The 24,806-nt window shown below is 40.1% G+C and overlaps 1 protein-coding gene across 3 annotated transcripts in view; it reads left to right on the forward strand.

Moving 5' to 3' along the window:
- Positions 1–24,806, forward strand: part of UNC5D (unc-5 netrin receptor D) — a gene marked incomplete at its 3' end in the record, with an annotated part of 590,911 nt that overhangs the window by 313,930 nt on the left and 252,175 nt on the right. For all 3 annotated transcript variants that reach the window (XM_082863648.1, XM_082863647.1, XM_082863649.1), the window contains exon 2: positions 14,777–14,995. In XM_082863648.1, coding sequence (XP_082719774.1) covers positions 14,777–14,995 — 219 coding nt within the window. The remainder of the gene's footprint in view (positions 1–14,776; positions 14,996–24,806) is intronic.

Consider the following 24,806-nt stretch of genomic DNA (forward strand, 5'->3'; position numbering starts at 1 on the left):
TGGTGTTGGATTGTTTGGTTTTCTGTCATTCAGTGTTGCGTTAAAACAACCATTCTTCCATAACTATGAATGGCCTCACTCTTAAACTGTCAGTTACAAGTGAAAAGTGATAACAGGCTGAAAGCAAAGCCTTTCCCAATTCCCACTAGGTTTTCAGATGAATTTGAAACCTAATCAATGGCCCACACTCATACTTCAATGTATCCATTATGGGGGGAAAACTTAAACAATTTTTAAGCTCCATCTTGAACACTTTTCAATAAAATATTACCCTTTTAATTTTACATTTTAAAATGAATAATTTTTATCAACCTTACAGTCTAATTTTTTCCATTTCCCCCCCAGGGACATATTTGTTTGTTTTTGTCCTGATTGATTAATTTCAATATACTAGAAGTTAGACACCATGAAGTAAAATCTAGATGTTGCCATAGTTTAGTTTACAGAGCCTTTTATATGCCTTCACTGGAATAGAAAAGTGTGTGTGTGTGTGTGTGTGTGTGTTCTGATTCAGACTGTTTATTTAAGAACACATTTAAAAATGTTGAAAAAGCAAAACAATAAAAATTTAAATCATCAGTAATCCCACCACACATAGAAAACCACTGGGCTAAATTTGGCCTCTTACTTTAGAATCCCTTTGGACAAACTGTTATTACGGGAACAGGCGTCTCATGCTGAATCTGATTGCACGTTGCTTGTTTCCACTAAGGGACAAGGCACCATCAGAACTAGTATAAAATCTCTGGCTTTGACCCAATTTCAGAATTCAGTTTTGCAGATGACTCAAGCAAGAGCTGAAATAGTGGATGATTTAAAAAACCAAAACAAAACAAAACAACTTCCCCTGTGGTCTTGGGAGAAATGTCAATTGTGTTAGTGTGGCTAAAAGAAAATACCTCCTTCCTCCATATTAGAACAAACATCGTTTCTTCCTCATTGAAAGCATGCACATGGAATTACTTTAAACTGGCCTTAGGGCTCATGCTATAAACCAAGACATCCGTCTTTCTTTGATATGCTGATTACTCTGTGTCTATGTCTCAGAAAACTTAAAGGAAGGTGCGTAGAAATAAGAGATGTTAGAGCCAAGTAGGTCCAATAGTTTAGTACAAATGTCAAAGTCAACTCTCCCAACTGAGTTATAAGGAAAACGATATTTAACTCTGCATAACTTCAACTGCCATTCCATGCACTCATGGCACACGTGTGCACGTACCATGACCTCAGTTGGAATGCCTTCCCCAAGTGTTCTCCTTTTCAACTCCTACACCTGAACTATGCTGAAATGTAACCCTCCTCAAGATGCCTGCCACAGACCATCCCAAGGAAAGTTAGGCTTTCTCTCCTCTGTGCCCTGTGACATTCTGTTTATACTTCCAGTATACTGGTAGCATGCTTGTCATTGTTCTGTAATTATTTGTCTCTAATTTAATCTGAGAACTCCTTGAGGAAATTAACTATGTCTTAGTGTTTGTTGTTGTTGGTTTTTTTTGGCTGTGCTGTATGGGATGCCGGATCTTAGTTCCCTGACCCAGGGATCGAACCCGTGCCCCCTGCAGTGGAAGTGTGGAGTCTTAACCACTAGACCACCAGGGAAGTCCCCTCAGTTATCTTTCAACTCAATGTCCAGTACCTAGAACACGGTCTAACCTGAGTGCATATGTACCCATATGTCAATTTAATAAAAAGATTGAATATATTAAGGTAAATTGTGATAAGCTGGGGAATGATGAATGTGCTTTTATAAGCTCTACTGAATTCTGAAGTTTCTTGTGTGAAGAACTAAGAAGGTCTCTTCAGATTCCTTTGAATGCATTGAAGTGTTGTTTACCATCTACTCTGCAGAATTTAAGATCTGCTCAATGGAACAATATCTTAGACCATGCATGAGAATGACACAGGTGACATGAACTATGCACATGCAGTGATATAAAGCATTTCCATTTTTATTAGAGGTTGGGAAGAAGGCAGATAATTTCTGAGTTTAAAAAAAGGTTTTATTGGGGCCTAGGGGAAGAGTCTGGGTTTCATAAATCGCATTAAATATTTGGTATGTAAAATTCCGGCTGTTCTGCATTAAATGGATACAGTGCATCCCCCATCTAATTAAGTAACCGTATGGAGACAAGTCATACTTACATAAACAAAAGCAGAGAACCCAGCTCTATTGTGTTGTCTTAGATCATGTAACTTGGTTTCCCTGGTATGGCTTTCTGCTCTGACTTGGATATTGCCGTAGACCAAATACGCTCCCAGACATTGAATGGAATTTAAAGAGCTATTTCTAAGGTGACTTGCTTCATTTAAATATTGCAGTGAGGGGGGCCCTGGAATACTATGCAGTTTCCTACATTTAATAACTGCTTGCCTGTTAAAGCCAGTAGTTTTGGGATGTGGCCAACAGGAAATCCATTGTGTATTATTACACTGCTTTGCAGGATAACCATGAGCCTGGCGTATGGTTTAACCATTCACTACGTGTTTACTGAATAGATAAATGCCTCACAGCATGTTTTCCGAGTTTTTGACCTAACACGATTGCTCTAACATACATATGGGTAGCAAAGAGTAAAGATAGTTTATAAACAGTTCATATCATGAGGGCACTGGGATGAAAATAATAACCATCACAAAAATTGAAATATAAATTTTAGGGTAATAAGTTTTAGAATGGAAATCTAGATCATAATTATAATTCTCTCTCCTTTGTTTGCAGTTCTTTATCTAGGCAATGATGCTGATGGCATTGGTAGTGGTGGCAAATTAAATTTATGTAACATTTTATCATTTACTATATTTTTTATATATATTATCTCACTTTACCATCACAAAATACTAATACATTTTTATCACCCCTTTTATGGATGAGAAAAATGGAACCTCAGTATTAAGTTACCCAAGGTAATAGAGTTGAACCAGACTTTATTTTATTTATTTATTTATTTTGCGGTACGTGGGCCTCTCACTGCTGTGGCCTCTCCCGTTGCGGAGCACAGGCTCCGGATGCGCAGGCTCAGCGGCCGTGGCTCACGGGCCCAGCCGCTCCGCGGCATGTGGGATCTTCCCGGACTGGGGCACGAACCCGTGTCCCCTGCATCGGCAGGCGGACTCCCAACCACTGTGCCACCAGGGAAGCCCTGAACCAGACTTTAAATCAGGTTACTTGATCCTAGAGTTCTCTGGTTTTACCGGATTTAGACTTTGCTTTATGGCCGGGTCATTGCTTGGACTTGGGAACAAATCTGCATGTTTTGTACCAGTGAGAAGATAAGAGTACTTTGGAGATAGAAGAGAAAAAAAGAAATGAAATGTATTTCAAAGTACTCTTGGCAAAAAAGTATGAAAAGAATTTAGAATTCCTCAAAGTCTGTTGAAGGTCAACATCATTTATACTCTAACCTCATGGAGTGCCAGCATCCTTCACTGATGGTCCAAGGGTTTGTGACTCCCAATTTGAAATGACTTTGGGCTCCAGTGTACCCAGTCCCATTACAAATTTCACATTTCAGACAGTCCAACATTGGCCGTTTTATATGGTTAAAAACATGATGGAATGAAAAAGCCCCAGTTCCAGTCCCTTTATTTTTGCTGAACTGTGTCCTTGTATTTTATATTCCTTGTATTTTATATATATATATATATATATATATATATATATATATATATATAATTCCTTGTATTTTATATATATATTCCTTGTATTTTAATTGGAGTTTTAGTGGTTAAATATTCCTGCTTAAAAGAGATGAAACTATTTCTAAATGCAATGTTGAAAAATCCTTCTCATTATTTTATTCTCAAACAGGCTTATTCTTTGACTTCTTTTTCTGTTCCTGACTTTAGAAAGGATGCCTAGTCAGTTGAATATAATTAGTTGAGTACTTGCTGTGCGATTCTCTCCAAAATATTTTCTCAAGACCCTCTCTAGGTGTGTCCGTAACACACCCATGCTGACCTGGAATTACAGTCCAGCCAAAGGGATCACTGAGCGATCTTTAAGATGAATATTAGACTTATCTTGTGGTTCCTTGCCACTCTTTTGGTTTTATGAACTGCACATAATTGCCATAAGACAGGCACTCACTAAATGACCCTATTGCGCTTCTAAGGGTCCATTCACTTGAACTGAAATGGAATTGTGAGGTGTTTCAGTCAGATCTGTGTTCAGATTCTTACTAAGCTACATAACGTTAGACAAGACACGTAATCGAAGTGTTTTCTCAAATGCAAAAGGGGGTCCTCGCTGTCCCCACCTTGGAGTGATAGTGTCAAACTTAAATGACTTAATCCATGTAGAAGCCTCATTACCATAACCTGTAACCATTCAGTAAGTGGCAGCTCTTATTTTTCTCTCTGCTAACATAGTTTCCATGTTTCTTTAGCTTCCCCAAAACTACTTAACACTGAGTGCATTGGGATTTAATAGTGAAGCTTGGCGCTCTGTCTTTAAGAAGGTAGATCTGGGGCTTCCCTGGTGGCACAGTGGTTGAGAGCCCACCTGCCGATGCAGGGGACACGGGTTCGTGCCCCGGTCCGGGAAGATCCCACATGCCGCAGAGCGGCTGGGCCTGTGAGCCATGGCCACTGAGCCTGCGCGTCCGGAGCCTGTGCTCCGCGATGGGGGAGGCCACAACAGTGAGAGGCCCGCATACCACAAAAAAAAAAAAAAAAAACAGCATAGATCTGGTGTATCAGTGAGGAGTATTTTCTGCAAAAACAGAAAACCTGATTTAAAAATAACAAATTATCTGGAGATATATGCCTCCTGGTGTGTGTTCAGCCTCTTTGTTGTCAGAGCTGGTATCTCTGTGTCCTTCTTCAACTTTTCCTTGTGATCTTCCCCAGTTAAGACAGAAACAAAAAAATACGTCGATACCCACCACATTTATTCCTTTTATCAGGAAAATAAAAGCTGTCTCAGAAAGTTCTGTTTATCACGCATTTGCCATCGAGGGGTGTCACGTGGCCATTCCCACCTGCGAAAGGTAAACTCAGTCCGTGACTTTTCATGCCTCTACCAGGTGGGAGAAGGCAGTTGGCAGGTCAGTCAGCAGCATTTCTCACACCAGGTTTAAAACTATAATCTGAATTATAGAGCAGTGGCCAATGTATTGCGATTACAAGTAAATTTACCTTGAAGCCCAAAATACCCATGCAGTCTTCCATAAAACCATTTATTAAAGTAAGTCATCACCACTACCCCACACCCCAGTCCCCTCCAAAGGATGGGATTTGTCAGCAACTTTTAAAAAAAATTTTATTGAAGTATAGTTGATTTATAATGCTACGTTAATTTCTGCTATACAGAAAAGTGATTGTTACACGTATGTATTTTTCATATTCTTTTCAATTACGGTTGTCATCAAATTTAAAAAAAAAATTTTTTTATACACTAGGTTCTTATTAGTTATCCATTTTATACATGTTAGTGTATACATGTCAATCCCAATCTCCCAATTGATCCCACCATCCCCGCCCCCAGCCACTTTCCCCCCTTGGTATCCATACGTTTGTTCTCCACATCTGGGTCTCTATTTCTGCCCTGCAAACTGGTTCATCTGTACCATTTTTCTAGGTTCCACATATATGCATTAATATACGGTATTTGTTTTTCTCGTTCTGACTTACTTCACTCTGTATGACAGTCTCTAGATAGATCCACGTCTCTACAAATGACCCAATTTCGTTCCTTTTTATGGCTGAGTAATATTCCATTGTATATATGTACCACATCTTCTTTATCCATTCATCTGTCAGTGGGCATTTAGGTTGCTTCCATGATGTGGCTATTGTAAAGGGTGCTGCAGTGAACATTGGGGTGCATGTGTCCTTTTGAATTATGGTTTTCTCTGGGTATATGCCCAGTAGTGGGATTGCTGGGTCATCCGGTAGTTCTCTTTTTAGTTTTATAAGGAACCTCCATACCATTCTCCATAGTGGCTGTATCAATTTACATTCACACCAACAGTGCAAGAGGGCTCCCCTTTCTCCACACCCTCTCCAGCATTTGCTGTTTGCAGATTTTCTGATGATGCCCATTCTAACTGGTGTGAGGTGATACCTCATTGTAGGTTTTTTTTTCAATTTTTTTTTTTCAATTTTTTTTTTTTTTTTTTTGCTGTACATGGGCCTCTCACTGTTGTGGCCTCTCCTGTAGCAGAGCACAGGCTCCGGACGCGCAGGCTCAGCGGCCATGGCTCACGGGCCCAGCCGCTCCGTGGCATGTGGGATCCTCCTGGGCCGGGGCACAAATCCGTGTCCCCTGCATCGGCAGGTGGACTCTCAACCACTGCGCCACCAGGGAAGCCCCCTCATTGTAGTTTTGATTTGCATTTCTCTAATAATTAGTGATGTTGAGCAGCTTTTCATGTGCTTCTTGGCCATCTGTATGTCTTCATTGGAGAAATGTCTATTTAGGTCTTCTGCCCATATTTGGATGGGGTTGTTTGTTTATTTAATATTGAGCTGCATGAGCTGTTTATATTTTTTGTAGATTAATCCTTTGTCCGTTGATTCGTTTGCAAATATTTTCTCCTATTCTGAGGGTTGTCTTTTCATCTTGTTTGTAGTTTCCTTTGCTTTGCAAAAGCTTTTAAGTTTCATTAGGTCCCATTTGTTTATTTTTGTTTTTATTTCCATTACTCTAGGAGGTGGATCAAAAAAGATCTTGCTGTGATTTATGTCAGAGTGTTCTTCCTATGTTTTCCTCTAAGAGTTTTATAGTGTCTGGTCTTACACGTAGGTCTCGAATCCATTTGGAGTTGATTTTTGTGTATGGTGTTAGGGAGTGTTCTAATTTCATTCTTTTACATGTAGCTGTCCAGTTTTCCTGGCACCACTTATTGAAGAGACTGTCTTTTTAACATTGTATATCCTTGCCTCCTTTGTCATAGATTAGTTGACCATAGGTGCATGGGTTTATCTCTGGGCTTTCTATCCTGTTCCATTGATCTATATTTCTGTTTTTGTGCCAGTACCATATTGTCTTGATCACTGTAGCTTTTTAGTATAGTCTGAAGTCAGGGAGCCTGATTCCTCCAGCTCCGTTTTTCGTTCTCAAGATTGCTTTGGCTATTCGGGGTCTCTGGCGTTTCTGTACAAATTGTGAAATTTTTTGTTCTAGTTCTGTGAAAACTGCCATTGGTGGTTTGATAGGGATTGCACTGAATCTGTAGATTTCTTTGGGTAGTATAGCCATTTTCACAATGTTGTTGCTTCCCGTCCAAGAACATGGTATATCTCTCCATCAATTTGTATCATTTTTAATTTCTTTCATCAGTGTCTTACAGTTTTCTGCATACAGGTCTTTTGTCTCCCTAGGTAGGTTTATTCCTAGGTATTTTATTCTTTTTGTTGCAATGGTAAATGGGAGTGTTTCCTTAATTTCTCTTTCAGAGTTTTCATCATTAGCGTATAGGAATGCAAGAGATTTCTGTGCATTAATTTTGTATCCTGCAACTTTACCAAATTCATTGATTAGCTCTAGTAGTTTTCTGGTGGCATCTTTAGGATTCTCTATGTATAGTCATGTCATCTGCAAACAGTGACAGTTTTACTTCTTCTTTTCCAATTTGTATTCCTTTTATTACTTTTTTTCTCTGATTGCCATGGCTAGGACTTACAAAGCTATGTTGAATAATAGTGGTGAGAGTGGACATCCTTGTCTTGTTCCAGATCTTAGAGGAAATGCTTTCAGTTTTTCACCATTGAGAATGATGTTTGCTGTTGGTTTGTCATATATGGCCTTTATTATGTTGAGGTAGGTTCCCTCTATGCCCACTTTCTGGAGAGTTTTTATTTATAAATGGGTGTTGAATTTTGTCAAAAGCTTTTTCTGAATCTATTTTAGATGATCATATGGTTTTTATTCTTCAGTTTGTTAATGTGGTGTATCACATTGATTGATTTGCATATATCGAAGAATCCTTGCATCCATGGGATAAATCCCACTTGATCATGGTGCATGATCCTTTTGATGTGTTGTTGGATTCTGTTTGCTAGTATTTTGTTGAGGATTTTTGCGTGTATATTCATCAGTGATATTGGTCTGTAATTTTCTTTTTTTGTAGTATGTTTGTCTGCTTTTGGTATCAGGGTGATGGTGGCCTCATAGAATGAGTTTGGGAGTGATCCTTTCTCTGCAGTTTTTTGGAAGAGTTTTAGGAGGATGTGTGTTATCTCTTCTCAAAAATTTTGATAGACTTTACCTGTGAAGCCATCTTGTCCGGATTTTTGGTTGGTGGAAGATTTTTAATCACAGTTTCAATTTCATTACTTGTGATTTGTCTGTTCGTATTTTCTATTTTTTCCTGGTTCAGTTTTGGAAGGTTATATCTTTCTAAGAATGTGTCCATTTCTTCCAGGTTGTCCATTTTATTGGCAGAGAGTTGCTTGTAGTGGTCTCTTAGGATGCTTTGTAGTTCTGTGGTGTGTGTTGTAACTTCTCCTTTTCATTTCTAATTCTATTGATTTGAGTCCTCTCCCTCTTTTTCTTGATGAGTCTGGCTAATGGTCTATCAATTCTGTTTATCTTCTCAAAGAACCAGCTTTTAGCTTATTGACCTTTGCTATTATTTTCCTTGTTTCTATTTCATTTATTTCTGCTCTGATCTTTATGATTTCTTTCCTTCTGCTCACTTCGGGTTTTGTTTGTTCTTCTTTCTCTAGTTCCTTTAAGTGTAAGGTTAGATTGTTTGAGATTTTTCTTGTTTCTTGAGGTAGGCTTGTATTGCTATAAACCTCCCTCTTAGAACTGCTTTTGCTGCGTCCCATAGGTTTTGGATCGTCGTGTTTTCATTGTCATTTGTCTCTAGGTATTTTTGATTTCCCTTTTGATTTCTTCAGTGGTCTCTTGGTTATTTACTAACGTAATGTTTAGCCTCCATTGTTTGGTGCTTTTTACATTTTTCTCCCTGTAATTGATTTCTAATCTCATAGTGTTGTGCCCAGAAAAGATGCTTGATATGATTTCAGTTTTCTTAAATTTACTGAGGCTTGATTTGTGACCCAAGAAGTGATCTATCCTGGAGAACGTTCTGTGTGCACTAGAGAAGAAAGTGTAATCTGCTGTTTTTGGATGGAATGTCCTTTAAATATCAATTAAATCTATCTGGTCTGTTGTGTCATTTAAAGCTTGTTTCCTTACTAAGTTTCTGTTTGGATGATCTGTCCATTGGTGTAGTGAGGTGTTAAAGTCCCCCACTATTATTGTGTTACTGTCGATTTCCTCTTACAGCTGTTAGCAGTTGCCTTATGTATTGATGTGCTACTATGTTGGGTGCATATATATTTATAATTGTTATATCTTCTTCTTGGATTGGTCCCTTGATCATTATGTAGTGTCCTTCCTTGTCTCTTGTAACATTCTTTATTTTAAAGTCTATTTTATCTGATATGTGTATTGCTACTTCAGGTTTCTTTTGATTTCCATTAGCGTGGAATATCTTTTTCCGTTTCCTCACTTTCAGTCTGTACGTGTCTCTAGGCCTGAAGTGGGTCTCTTGTAGACAGCATATATATGGGTCTTGTTTTTGTATCCATTCAGCGAGCCTGTGTCTTTTGGTTGGAACATTTAATCTATTCACATTTAAGGTAATTATCGATATGTATGTTCCTATTACCATATTCTTAACTGATTTGGGTTTGTTTTTGTAGGTCCTTTTCTTCTCTTGTGTTTCCCACTTAGAGAAGTTCCTCTAGCATTTGTTGTAGAGCTGGTTTGGTGGTGCTGAATTTTCTTAGCTTTTACTTGTCTGTAAAGCTTTTGATTTCTCCATCAAATCTGGATGAGATCCTTGCTGAGTAGAGTAATCTTGTTTGTACGTTCTTCACTTTCATCATTTTAAATGTCATGCCACTCCCTTCTGGCTCATAGAGTTTCTGCTGAGAAATCAGCTGTTAACCTTAGGGGAGTTGTCTCGTATATTATTTGGCATTTTTCCCTTGTTGCTTTCAATAATTTTTCTTTGTCTTTAGTTCTTGCCAATTTGACTACTGTGTGTCTTGGCGTGTTTGTCCTTGGGTTTATCCTGTATGGGACTCTCTGTGTTTCCTGGACTTGGGTGGCTATTTCCTTTCCCATGTTGGGGAAGTTTTCGACTCTAATCTCTTCAAATATTTTCTCGGGTCCTTTCTCTTCTCCTTCTGGGACCCCTATAATATGAATGTTGTTGTGTTTAATGTTGTCCTGGAGGTCTCTTAGGCTGTCTTCATTTCTTTTCATTCTTTTTTCTTTATTCTGTTCCGCAGCAGTGAATTCCACCATTCTGTCTTCCAGGTCCCTTATCCGTTCTTCTGCCTCAGTTATTCTGCTGTTGATTCCTTCTGGTGTAGTGTTCATTTCAGTTATTGTATTGTTCATCTCTCTTTGTTTGCTCTTTAATTCTTCTAGGTCTGTGTTATACATTTCTTGCATCTTCTCGCTCTTTGCCTCCATTATTTTTCCGAGGTCCTGGATCATCTTCACTATCATTTTTCTAAATTCTTTTTCTGGCAGGTTGCCTATCTCCGCTTCATTTAGTTGTTTTTATGGGGTTTTATCTTGTTCCTTCATCTGATCTGTAGCCCTCTGCCTTTTCATCTTGTCTTTCTGTGCATGTGATTTTTGTTCCACAGGCTGCAGGATTGTAGTACTTCTTGCTTCTGCTGTCTGCTCTCTGATGGATCAGGCTGTCTAAGAGGCTTGTGCATGTTTCCTGATGGGAGGGACTAGTGGTGGGTAGAGCTGGCTGTTGCTCTGGTGGGCCAAGCTCAGTAAAACTTTAATGTGCTTGTCTGCTGATGGGTGAGGCTGGGTTTCCTCCCTGTTGGTTGTTTGGCCCGAGGCGACCCAGCACTGGAGCCTACCCAGGCTCTTTGATGGGGCTAATGGCGGACTCTGGGAGGGCTCACGCCAAGGAGTACTTCCCAGAACTTCTGCTGCCAGTGTCTTTGTCCTCACGGTGAGACACAGCCATGCCCCCCCTCTGCAGGAGACCCTCCAACACTAGCAGGTAGGTCTGGTTCAGTGTCTTATGGGGTCACTGCTGCTTCCCCTGGGTCCCTGTGCGCATACTACTTTGTGTGTGCCCTCCAAGAGTGGAGTCTCTGTTTCCCACAGTCCTGTCATACTCCTGCGATCAAATCCCGCTAGCCTTCAAAGTCTGATTCTCTAGGAATTCCTCCTCCCATTGCCAGACCCCCATGTTGGGAAGCCTGACATGGGGCTCAGAACCTTCCCTCCAGTGGGTGGACTTCTGTGGTTTGTGTTCTCCAGTTTGTGAGTCACCCACCCAGTAGATATGGGATTTGATTTTTTTGTGATTGCGCCCCTCCTACCGTCTCATTGTGGCTTCTCCTTTGTCTTTGGACGCGGGGTATCTTTTTTGGTGAGTTCCAGTGTCTTCCTGTTGATGATTGTTCAGCAGTTAGTTGTGATTTCCAGTGCTCTCACCAGAGGCAGTGGGAGCACGTCCTTCTCCTCCTCGATCTCGAACCAATTAATCTGGTTGTCAGCAAGTTCTACGCCCCAGCCTGGAACTTCTGTTGGCAACTTCCCAGCCTGATGGGTTAAGAAGGGGCTACTTTCCTGGGGTTGCAGCCTTTTTGTTGCAAGGGAGGCATGTGGAGGGCAGGGCACTGCTATACCAGCAATTCAGTCTGAGCCAGGTGAGGATCCTGGGGAGGGGAAGCAGGGAGAGGGATCTGTATAAGGCAAACAGCACTCCTAACACTTCACTATACATACAAAGCAAACAAAAGGAAAATATGTAACTTTTCTATTTTCACTTACTGTATTTCATTTCTTAGGATGCAAACAAATGGTAATACATATAGAAATGTATACCCACAGTGTCTCACCTTTCCACTCTTACCCTCATAAATTGATTTTTTTTTGTTATTTTTTGCTTTCCTGGACCCTGACCTGTTTCCTATACATACATGATATTAACGTGGCCTCAGTAATAGTTAAGATAGAATGTTACATTCTGCCTCTTTTTTTCTTCCTCTGAACATTGATTGATTCTTTTGTAAATTGCTTTTCATTTTTTTTTAAATTGAAGTATAGTTAATTTACAATGGTGTGTTAGTTTCAAATGTGTAGCAAAGTGATTCAATTATACATATATATATATTTTTGTTTTGTTTTGCTATGTACCTAGATTCCTTTCCATTATAGGCTATTACAAGTTATTGAGTATAGTTCTCTGTGCTATACTGTAGGTCCTTGTTGCTTACCTGTTTTATATACAGTAGTGTATATATGTTAATCCCAAACTCCTGATTTATCTCCCCTCACCCCATATTCCCTTTGGTAACCATAACTTTGTTTCCTGTGTCAGTGAGTCTTTCTGTTTTGTTAGATTGACTGATTCTTAATGGAGGGCCTCGAGGTCGCCGGGACACTTACAGCCAATTTTCCCGTTCCACTCTCCTGCTCTCTGTTTTAGATGAAGACTGAACTTGTTATTTTATCTAATGGGGTTTTACTAAAATAGCAGGAAGGTAACCTAATTGCTTTCAGATCTCTCTGTTTTGTGACTCAGATGGTTAAAACTCGATTTATCTTATCATCTAATACCTTTGTATGTCATTTTACTTAAACTGGTTAAATGTGATCTCACTATTTACTTACAAATTGGTTTTTTGTGACCCACACCCCATGTCAGTAGTTACTTCTGACATTTAGGCATTGTTACTGATTAAGCAAAAACACCTCATACAGCATTTAGCACTTACACCCCTGTTCACTCAGGCTACCACCATGGGGATCTGCATATATTCTTTATCAGGTGACCCTTTTCTGCAACAGTGAATTACTTTGGACAGAACTCAAGCCCCTGATGGGAGTGTGAGCTGTTTGATGCCCACATAAAGTCTTCTAATACCTTTGTCATTTCCTCTAATGCATGGATTTACAGAAGCCTGAGGGGACTTGGTATTTATTGAAGATGGAAATTGCTGTGAGCAGTCAGTAACAGAATGAATTAATATATGATACATTTTATGAAGTCCATTGTAAATATAATTTAAGACATTAAAAAGCACCTCTCAGATTCTATCCTGAAACCCTTCTTATTCCATGTGATATGTACACATTTTATTTTCTGAGGGAGTTTATCTAACTTTTATAACTTAAACTGTTTGCTCTCTTATTATTTGGAATATTTGTGTTATGATGCTTTTTTGGTCCTTCTGTTCATTAGCTTTTCTATTAACATGAGTTAACTTTTCTATTACAAATGCACCTGATAGCTTATAAATATCAAACTCTTTAATATGTGAGGCGTTCCCCCCCCCCTTAAGTTGATACATTTAATGAAAAAAAAGTTTGGAGAATCAAACTATTGTGTTTAATTCATTTCAGTGGCATGACATAGTGCTTATGTATTCCCGTTGGCGAGCAGTCTTTTTCATAACTCAGTGTCTTTTGTTTTCTTCCTTACGCAAACATATAATTATAGGCAGTCATTCCTCCTGTGTCCTAGTCCCCCCTCTTTTACATTTACTAATTCTCTCTACAGGTTCTTACAACAGGACATTCCCCCTAATATTGTGAATATGTTTATCCTTGACAGTGCTTACTCATTTAGGTTATTGACTTGAGTGGGATTAATAAGAGGCTCTGTTTGTTCAGAATTGCATTGATGGTGCCCAGAAAGCCGGGTTAGGACACAGGATGCACCTGGTCTTCAGGCTCTCTCCTGTTGAACTAGATTGTTGTTCCAGTGGTTTCATTCAGTCCCTTTCTGCAGCTTAGCCCTAAAGACTGATTTGCTTTGAATGGGAGTAATCTTCTCTGGGGCATAGCGGATCTGGTTATTGAAATCTTTGCTTGCTTTGTTCCTTCTCTGGAATGGCCACGGGAAGGCACAAGATAGGTTATGCTCCACATTGCTCAGCAGTTACATCTTCCTTCCCTTGACTTTGTGCTGGTTTCCTGGGACTTAAGTCCTTGCTAAATGGAGTGAAGAGACAATGAAGCCAAGTCTTGGCTTATGCTTTTTCCTTTTCATATTGTTTCTCTCCACTCATCAGCTCCCTGTACTTGGGGAGACTCACATCTGTTTCTTCCCTTTGAACAGATGTAACTATAGATATTAAACTAAAAACTTATAGCTTGTAGTGATTTGTTTTAGTTCTTAACCTTAAAAGTGAGGTAGCTTTTGGGGTCAGGAGTGCTGGATGTAAAGAATGATGGTCAAAGACAAGCAGAAGAAATGTGTATTCCTTTTAGAAGGTTTAGTAAATTTGGGGAAGAAACGCTATCCAAGGTAGAATACCAGACAATCTCCAAAGTTTCATAGGTAAAGAAAGTGGACAGTTTGGAATCTTTTGGATATGTCTTATGATCGACCATCCTCCACCAACGTCACCATTATTTACACTTATTTATGGGAAAACCAAATCTATTCCCTCCATTATTTCAAAGTTTTGAGGCAGCTTGGGCCCCTCATTGAACACTTCGCCAGACTGAATCTTAAGATTTAGCCTGTCACCCCACAGATGTTTATCTCAGGTCTTTCAGCAAAGGCAGATTCAAAACTGTAGTTTGAGAGGGTCTCCTATTCATTGTTTTCACTCGTCCGGTAATACTGAGTGTGTGTCTGTCTAAAGGTACCATATCATGCTAATTCAATCTCTAGAAGATAATTCATCTGCACAGGCCTTACAAGCATGCTGTGTTAGGATACGAAGTTTTCCAGCACAGATCATTGAAGCAGGTTGTTCTTTTTGGCCTGATGTATGTGCTGCCAGTGTAGACTGTGTTCTGATATCTTCTTCAATTTCACAGGAACTGACAATGGCGAAGTCCTCCCTGAATCCATCCCATCAGCTCCTGGGACGCTGCCTCATTTCATAGAGGAGCCAGGCGATGCTTATATCATCAAGAGCAACCCCATTGCACTGAGGTGCAAAGCAAGGCCAGCCATGCAGATATTCTTCAAATGCAATGGCGAGTGGGTCCATCAAAATGAGCATGTCTCTGAGGAGAGTCTGGACGAGAGTTCAGGTAAGAACAGGAAGCAATCAGAACCACCTACGGTAGCTTCTCAGATTCTCACATTGTTATATGACTGCTTAAGCCACCGCCATCACCTCATTTGAATGAGGTCATAGTAACATCATCTTTGAAATATCATGTACAGTCATATCTTTACATGACTCCACAGCTCCCTTTCCCAGTATGGTAGAGTTTTTTATTTTCCTGCTCTATACAACTTTAAGACCTAATTTTGTATGGAAGTTAATATTCTCATTGGAAATAAAACCAGGCATTCACTGTTTTCATTTTTCTGAATTCTAAATACTTTTTCAAGACATAAATCCTTCACCAAACACCTTTTTTTTTTTTTTTTTTTTTTTTTTTTTGTGGTACGTGGGCCTCTCACTGTTGTGGCCTCTCGCATTGCGGAGTGGGCCTTTCACTGTTGTGGCCTCTCCCGTTGTGGAGCACAGGCTCCAGATGCGCAGGCTCAGCGGCCATGGCTCACGGGCCCAGCCGCTCCGCAGCATATGGGATCCTCCCGGACCGGGGCACGAACCCGTGTCCCCTGCATCGGCAGGCGGACTCTCAACCACTGCGCCACCAGGGAAGCCCCACCAAACACCTTTTTAAGCAGCATAAATTCAGTTTCTCTAATCATTCCTCCTGGATATTATTTTTGTGTGCTTCATTCTCCACAGTTGGTGGTTTCTGTGTCGTCTTTAAGTTCTTTTGATTACTGTGTAGTCATAGAGCCCAAATTAGAAGACCAAGTTCGGATAGGATCTCCAGTATAAAAGAATTTCAGGACTGTCGTTATTGGCTTGGCTACTTTGGCTGATGAGGAGTTATGATGAGAATAGTGATCACACTAGCTAATGTTTGTTGAGCACTTACTATATACCAGGCCTTATCTAAGCATTTGATAGACATTATCTTACTGTCTTTTCAATAGCTCTCTGGGGTAAATAATGCTGTCACTGCCTTCTTATAGATAAGGAAACTGAGGCTCAAAGAAATTAAGTAAACTATGGGCTGGTGCTGGATCTGAAAGTAAGATCATTTGACTCAACTTTGAAAATTTATAACTTTTATATTTTAACATGTAACAGAAAGAGTATATGCTTTTGAACTTTGTCTCCTCAGACTAACTGAAAATTTAGCCTCATCCTAAGTCCAGTCTGGTGTCACCCTAGATTACTGATGTTATTAGTTCTGAACTTATTCACTAGATGTCAGATTCTGAATAAATCAAAAAGCCTGAGTATAATTAAGAAGTTTCAAAGTGGCTTAATTTATTAACTGTATACCAGTGCTGTTTAATACACTAGGCTAGGCCTCTCAGAGTATTCCAAGAAGGGTAAGAGGCAAACACTGATCTCTAGACCTTCATAGCAACTAATAGGTATAAGACCAATACACCTGTAAGTGCAGTACAAATGAAGTTATGATAAATGTCTGAAGAGAGGTAGATGGCACTAGGGAGGATTTTTTAGAAAACCCTGTCTAACTAGGGCTCTCAGGAAAGGTGTGGAAGCTATAGTATTCGAAAGGGACATTGATGAATATGTAATTCAGTTAGGCATAATTGTTGCTAAACCCTGTGGGGGAGTGAGGAGTCTCAATGGGCAACATTAGCAATTGAAAGGTCAACATTAGCAAATGAAAGAAAGCTGAGTGTATGTTCCACACAGCTTGGTTTGCTTGAAATATGAAATAGATGTAGGAGACAGCAGCTGATAGCTGGAAAACAGCTCAGTCAGTGGCATAAAAGACCTCAAATACCAGAGCAAGGAGTCTTTTAATTAATTTTATGGATATTTTGCTAATGGTGGGGGTTGATTATATCGACACATGGGAATGAAGTGGCTTTGAAGCTATGCTTCGGAAGATGAATCTAGCAGAGGCCTTTGGAATGGTAAGGAGAAGCAGGAATGGGGAAGTTAGGAGGCTGGGATAATTCAGTTGAGAAAGTAAGGTCTGCTTCTGGAGCAATGGCCACAGAAATAAGAACTAGATATCTGATGTGAGAAACAGTTCAACAAATCAGACTTAATAGCTGAATGAATAAATGAATGAATGGAGAGAGAAAAACTAATCTTTTAACGGAAGCTAAAGGGTAGTCGTCACATTAGCAAGGAGAGAAGTCTCAGATCATTGTTTGGACAAACTGCACTTGAAATACTTATGGGGTATAATGAAGAGATATAGATCGGGAACTTGGTAGAGTTCAGAGATAGAAAAGTAGATTAGGTAATCATCAATAAAGAATGAAGCCATGGATGTGGAGGAGTTGTCAAGAGAGAATGGGTAATATGACAAGAAAATGGAGCTAGAGGCACACCTCCCTCAGGGTCAGGAAGGAGACACGTCAGCAGCCAGCAAAGAAGTGAGCAGGGTGTGCTGCGTTCCAAAGCAAAAGGAGAAAATCATTCCATAAAGATCTTCAGGAATTACCCTGGCTCTACTTAGGAATCAATGAAGAAGGAGGCAAAGAACTAAACACATGTATCAGCAGTGCTAAGCATTATGCAGTTCTGAGCTGATTCATGTTTGTAGTATGAACGCATCAAAAGGTAGAGAAGCACCTAAAATCTTATCACAATTCCCTATCCGTTCCACTTTGGAACTAGTATGAGGAAAAAACCAAAAGTGCTTGTTTTAGAGATGCTGTTCTTCAGACCAAAAGCATGCTTAGAACTTAGCAATCTAAGTGTGCGAATGGGAAGGGATCTCAGTGGTAAACCTAACAGCCATATTTTATTCATGAAATAAAAGGTTCCAGGACATACAAGTATTCATGGTATAGTTCTTTCTAGAACCCAAGTCTCCTGATCTTCACTTTAGATACATTTCCTTGACACTGTAAGCCACCTTTACATACTTATTCCTGCGGTCTCCTTCCCAGTCAAAATATTGACACATTCCCTTACTGACATAAGGGTGGGTTTCAGCACCTGGCTCAGTATTTCCTGTCATGAATCTGTTCAGTGTTTAATTTCCCAAGTATATAATCCAATACTGTTCCATTGGAGTTTCTTTATTCCTGACCATTTCAGCCATCTCTCTAAGGGCCAATCCCTTATTCTATGTTGTGTTTCTGGCCCTGTTAAAGTTTATAACAACCAAAGATATGGAGACATTTCCAGGATTCCAGGTATAGTTTCCTTCTTTAAAGAGGGATTTGGCAAAATCAAAGCAAAAGAAGAGGACAAATTGAATCTTGATGCCAGGAAACTTTCTGCTTCTGTGCTCCCAAGATTGGGATTTTGGAGAGACCTAGGTGGATTGACCTGGTGTTGGAGAGTTAAGTCACAAACCATAGCTATCTCACTTACCTTGGCATGAAGTCTTCCAAGAAGACACTTGGCGTTTTGGAAGAGAGCAGCAAAGGGAACAGCGTTTCCCATAGGAGCAAAACCCTATAGAACAATGGTAGAATATGAAAGGTTTATGTCTCGTATTCAGTTAGTCCAACCAGAGAGAGACGCAAATACTAGTGGCTCCATGGGGCTGTGTGTTTTATCCTCAGACATTGCTGCCCTAGATTTTGCCCAGTAATGAACTTAAAATAGCAGAACCCCTTAGGGTAAACTGTTCCAAATAAAAGATAGGAAGAACATTGAAAAATGATCAACTATTTTTTTATACCACTGCTAGAAAATCCTATATCCGTTCTCATTTAAAGACCTCTTGATAAGTATTGCAGGCCAATTTAACACTCTACCCTCTTGTCGTTTCACAGCATTCTGTTTTGTTATTGCTTCTCCCTTTTAATTCCCTTAGCATTGCTGGGCAACTCCATGTCTTGCAGATAGCAGCGTTGATTACATTCTCTGCCTCCACGTAAAAAACTCCCCTCTTGGCTTCATTTAAAAAAATAAAATAAGACCAATAAAAGTCTCAACTTTCAAAGGAACTGGGAAGAACAAAAAAAACCATGAACGACAAAATCTGAAGAGATTATACACCGATTTAAAAAATAACCTGTTGAGAAAGAATTTTAACAGCTACTTTTTGGAAAAGAATTTAATAAGCACAACCATTTCTTCCAAGTCATTTTGACTGAATCAATAGGAAATGTCTCTCCCTAAAACTGTTTTTCTTCTGTGTGGTTAATGAAAATCACTGTCTACCACACACTGCAATTATGTTTCCTAAGCTCTGCAGTAATAGTGGAAAAGTGGAAACTGGAGCAAGATGAGTGGAGATATTAGACCCAAAACTAATGCATAAGTGTAATTAAGGTTGGAAACGAAATGGCCTCAGGTATTGAAAAATAGATGCATTACTTCCCCTGGGTTCTTCAGCGTGGAGCTGGAGCATAGGGATTGACTACCTTTACAGCCTTAATGGCTTTTGATGGGGTCTGAAAAATAATTCCTGCCAGTCCAGTGGGAGGGAATGATACCGAGAGACCAAGGATAATGGGACCACGTTTGACCAGAGATAGAGAATGCTCCATGCTCTTTTAAGAAGTTGAAAGTAACTGCTTCAATATCTTTGGCCAACGTGGTCTCTATTTCTAAAATCCTAGAGAACTTTGATTCTTTTTACTTAGAGGTTTTCTTTCTTCACAGAACTAATGGGAAATGCATAGGACCTGGGAGTGCTGGGAGTCGACACAGAATCTTTTGTATTTCCAAATTGGAGCAATAAATCCTTTCAGTTGTTAAAGGCTGCACACTGCCTTTGGTCTTTCTGGCAATTTGGCCCCGTCGTCTAACAGTTCAAATAAGAAGAAAAAGGATTGTATGTTTTCATGCAATTTAGCTTGGAAAACCCAGAGCTAGAGTTCTTTCCTGCAGAAAGCACGATTTATTTGACGTGAGTTACTGTGTTTGCACAGACACGGCTATACCTCTTAGTAATGTACACTTTTAGTTCTCTGCACAAGCCGAGTGATCCTCTTCCATTTGTTCTGCCTCATTTCATTTGGAAAAATGGGAAGTCTTCTTCCTTGTATTTTTCCTCTGTTAGCATCTGGAGTTGAGAGGCAATCCCAATTCAGGAATCATGCCCCTGAGAAAGGAAAGGGGTGGATTGTTCAGTAATGCACAAATGCGCGCGCGCGCACACACACACACACACACACACACACACACACACACACACACAGAGAAAAACAGCAACCAGCAAAACCCATCCTTGACAATCAGGATAATGTAGCCTGTGGGAAGCTTGAATTATCAATAAGCTAAACCACTTCTTTACTGTTCAATAAAAACGGAGTTCCCTGAACAAGGCTCCATGGTTTTTATTCTACCTCGGAGATACCAAAGTCTAATGAGCGAAATAACGCGTATTTCAATGTGTTATGGGAAAAGTCTCAACTCCAGTAGACTAATTTTTCTTCTTAAAGAATATCATTTCAGGGATTTCATTGTGTGTGATTTCCTTAAACAACTGGAGTCACTCTCTGGGAAGAAAAGGTTAATGGATTGTGTTGAGAAAAGGGAAAAGAGTAGAATAAAAAATGTATTAAATCTTTAAAGTTTGTATCTAAGAACTTCGCTCTGCTGGTGATGGGGATGTGAATATAGTATCCTCCAGAAAACCATTAATTTGAAGTTACCTCCAAAGATTCACAAATCACCGAGGTGCATTTGGGAAGCATATATTTGAGACCACAGAACACAGCAGTAATCCATCTCTGAAGTGTTCCATTTGACAGTTTGTGGGTTTAAAACCCACAACTATAGAAATATTCTCCGACCCCACCCCAGATTGCATCCTGTTCATCACTCTGCTGCTCAGAGAGGACTGACATATTCTAAAAAGGTTTTCAGGAAAATATTATGAATTCCTTCCAAAAACTTGTGACAGAGCATGAAGACCTTGTGTCTAATTTAAGCCTTTCCTACAAAAAGAGACCGTTTACTATCATTTCATTCATAGCAGAGATAGAAGGCAGCTAACCATTTATGCAATTTAATAACTTCCTAATATTGGCCAGAGATTTGTTCTAAACCCTAAACTCTTAAAGAGTGTCTTTGGACTTTTTTATAGTCTTCTCTGTTCATACAACATTTTAAATGTTTTTTTTTTTTCTAATTTGAAGTGGGAATTATAAGGATATTTAAAAAAAGATGGTCTGGGGATTAAGAGTATGGATATTAGTGCAAGATGATACCTCCATTTTTTTTCTTTTTTCTTTTTTTTTTTTTTTTTTTGCTGTACGCGGGCCTCTCACTGTTGTGGCCTCTCCCGTTGCGGGGCACAGGCTCCGGATGTGCAGGCTTAGCGGCCATGGCTCACGGGTCCAGCCGCTCCGCGGCATGTGGGATCTTCCCGGACAGGGGCACGAACCCGTGTCCCCTGCATCAGCAGGCGGACTCCCAACCATTGGGAAGCCCGATACCTCCATTTTTGAGATCTGGCTCTCCATTTACAGACTTTTTAAAGGTAGACAGTTCCTTAGCATCCTTTCACCTCGGTTTTCCCATGTATAAAATGGCAGTTACAAGTATATCTACCCCATGGAACTGTAGCAGGGGTCGTAGAACCCAATATATATGACATACCTTGCTCAGGGTCTGGTGTATAGCAAGTACACTATCAAGGTTAGCCTTCAAAATGATAAATATAAAACTGCAATTTTTTTTACATGGGGTAAGTGGCTGGTGATTTTGCTTCCAAAAACAAATAGAAAATTATGAACGTAATTACAGTTCCAGAAAGATAAAGGGGCTAGTCCTATTAACAGGTAAATCATTGTCTTTCATAGAATGACATTTTATTTGCCTGTGGTTCACTCCCTCAGTTTACATTTCGTCTTTGTTATTCTCAGAGCCCCTGGTATTGCCATGGGAGATAGAATTGGTAGGATGTATGCCCTGATCTCGGGATGATCTACTAACAGGAAGTAGTTTTAGTGGCTGCAGGAATGGAAAGCCATTGATTGGGGCAGCAGGGCTGGAAATCATGAGTGTGGTTCCCACAAGTTGTATGAGGTCTGAGTGAGTCATTCAGGGGACGCTGTCCTCTAACTGACCCTCCCCTCTCCACTTCTGCCTTGTGAGTTGCCCTTCTCTCTGTTATCAGACAACACTACCGAGTTAATTTGCTTTTCTCTGCCACACATCTCTGTGCTGATTAATTTTAATCTCCAGTGAGGACGAAACTGGAGAGCTTGGGTGTATTCTTAGTGTCTGTACTTAAGACTGAACTTGCAGTGCTTCTGAGGAATATGTGGGGTGCTTATTATCCAGGGGAAACTAAAGAGTATTCATTAGGCATTGTGCCCGTTCAAAGGAGGACTATTTTTTTTTTAATCAAAATACATTTGAATTTTGTTGCTAGGATGAAGTGGCAAAAGACATTTAGCCCTAATTAAGCATCTGCCAGTAAAATGGAATATGGTTCTGCCTTTTAATTATCTACATTTAATTTGCTACTTTCAGTAGCATGTTGGCTTGAAGACATCTAAGCTTCCCCCAAGAAATGGAGGCACAGTTCCCTGAAGAGTTTTCTTGTATCTCAAAGTTTTAAAACTCCAAATAGGGATCAGATTCATGTGTCTTCACCAGAGCCTTGCCCTAGACACTGAGATAAATATTGGGTGAGGACAGAGCCTTCAGGTCAAAGGTAGGATGGCAGCCGTTCCCAGAAGCTTTTGGTGATGCTGTGGAGAGGTTAGAAGCCCCTCTTGTGTGATCTTGTAGCAGTCTGTGCTTCTGTCATAGCGACTGTCGCATCACATTGGGACAGGTGGAAGTGTCTCCTCATCTAGCCTGCAAGATCCTTGAGGACAGGAATCTTGATCATTTGCTTTGTCACAGTATCTTCAACACCTGGCAAAATGGCAAGCACATATGAGGCACTCAGTACAACTTTTTGAAAATAATATATGTTGTAAACTGTATGACATCTTTGATCTATTTCCTATTGACGTGGAACCTGCAGCAAAATAATAATTATAATAATAATAATAGCATGGTTTTAAGATGAAATAAGATAAGGTATGTGATGACATTAATAAAAGTAAAGGGCTATACAAATGGTATAATAATTAATCAGTAATGAAATATGTTATTCAAAATATGGGGGAACTTATTGTTCAAGCCTATTTTCTAGGCTCTAAACCTGGGCTAGTAAGAGACAAATGAAAAACATCTCCTTATGTAAGTGGTGGACTCACTTCTTCCAGCTGAGTGGACTGTTTTCCATCTTCTTAGGAAACAGTGGAGTAAGGTGGGCCTATCTCAGAGCCAAACCCAGGCATCAGTGGTACTGAGATACCTAAGGAGATGACGGTCTATTAGAGAAGGCTCTTGAATAGGAGATGGTTGCTTTTTTTTTTTTTTTTTTTCTGCGGTATGTGGGCCTCTCACTGTTGTGGCCTCTCCCGTTGCGGAGCACAGGCTCCGGACGCGCAGGCTCAGCGGCCATGGCTCATGGGCCCAGCCGCTCCGCGGCATGTGGGATCTTCCCGGACCGGGGCACGAACCCGCTTTCCCTGCATCGGCAGGCGGACTCTCAACCACTGCGCCACCAGGGAAGCCCGGAGATGGTTGCTTTTCGTGGGCTGCTTGATTTTTTTTTCTCTCTCCCCAAATTGAGCAAGGCCCCATGCTACTCATGAAGTTGTATTAGAATAGTTCTTTGGGGCTTTGTCTGTGGAAGCTAATTACATAGAACTATTCTCTGGGTTAATCCCCAATCATGAAACATCACAGTGCAAAAAAAACCAGGCACGGAGTGGGTATAACGCTGGGCTAAAATGGTCCAGGGAGACAGGCACAGCGACTAGCGTGAGGAAACAATTCACCAAAGCCTAGTCTGCTAGCCTCTTACTGCTTTGGTGTGGTTTGGGAATATGACAAGAGGAAGAGGGATTCTCATCTTTTTTCTTGAATGTAGTTATTTACTTTAGTAAGCCGAGTATCCTACTACAGAGAACTTCCAAAGATTGGACATCCAGTTGTGATGAGTGGTGCATCTGAGAGCTGGTGGGCAGCAGTGACCACGGCAGGATGCCGCTGAAGAGCCTTGTTGAAGTGTGATAATGGGCAGTAGATCAAAGGCAGGGGGACAGCTGTTAGTAGGCACTGTCTGCAGCTGGCATGGTGCTGGATATTCAGTTCTACTCCAGAGCTCTTTTCTTTTCTACAGAATAAGTTAGGACTAGAACTAGAGCCCTTTTATTAGACGTTGACCAGAAATAATTTTCATCCTTTTTCTCTCTCCATTTCTTCCCTCCTTTCTTCCATATTTCTCTTCTTTGAACAGTGAAACATACACCTTCAATTAGTTTGAAAATTCCCTTTTATTCTCCCAACAGGATTAGACCTGCTAAGAGTAACTAGTGTTTCCTATCTGATAAATAAGGGGATTATAGCAATAACTGCTGTCAGCATTTTTCTCATTTAAACAAATAAAGCTGACAGATGATGAAGTTCTGTGCTGCTCTGTTATGTTTAGTACATGCAGAGCAATTATTCATCCGTTGCCAACATTCGTCTCTCTACAACTCAACCATCCGCAGCGTAGAAAGCTTATTAGCATTTCAGTTCCAGAGTCATATTTTCATCTTCTGTAGGACTCTCCTCCATAACAAAGGCTGATAGTTATAATCGCACAATAATTTAAAGGGTTGGACTTTTCCGTGCCCATTAGTTACACAAGTTATCAGGTATAACGCTAGTCTTATTTATGAGTTGCAATCGTCTATTTGCCTGGGATTTTTGTTCCCCTGTAGCATTTCCTGTGAATAAGTTAGCTGCCGTCTCTTGAGATGGAGAAATAGATGGTTATCTCTGTAACACTGTTGGATGAACTTCAGTGCAGGAGCGTGGCGGGAGCTGTCCTGAAATAGAGCCGTTTTAAATGGATGTTT

Source organism: Leucopleurus acutus (assembly GCF_964270905.1).
Source record: "Leucopleurus acutus genome assembly, chromosome: 21".
NCBI classification, from domain to species: Eukaryota; Metazoa; Chordata; class Mammalia; order Artiodactyla; family Delphinidae; genus Leucopleurus; species Leucopleurus acutus.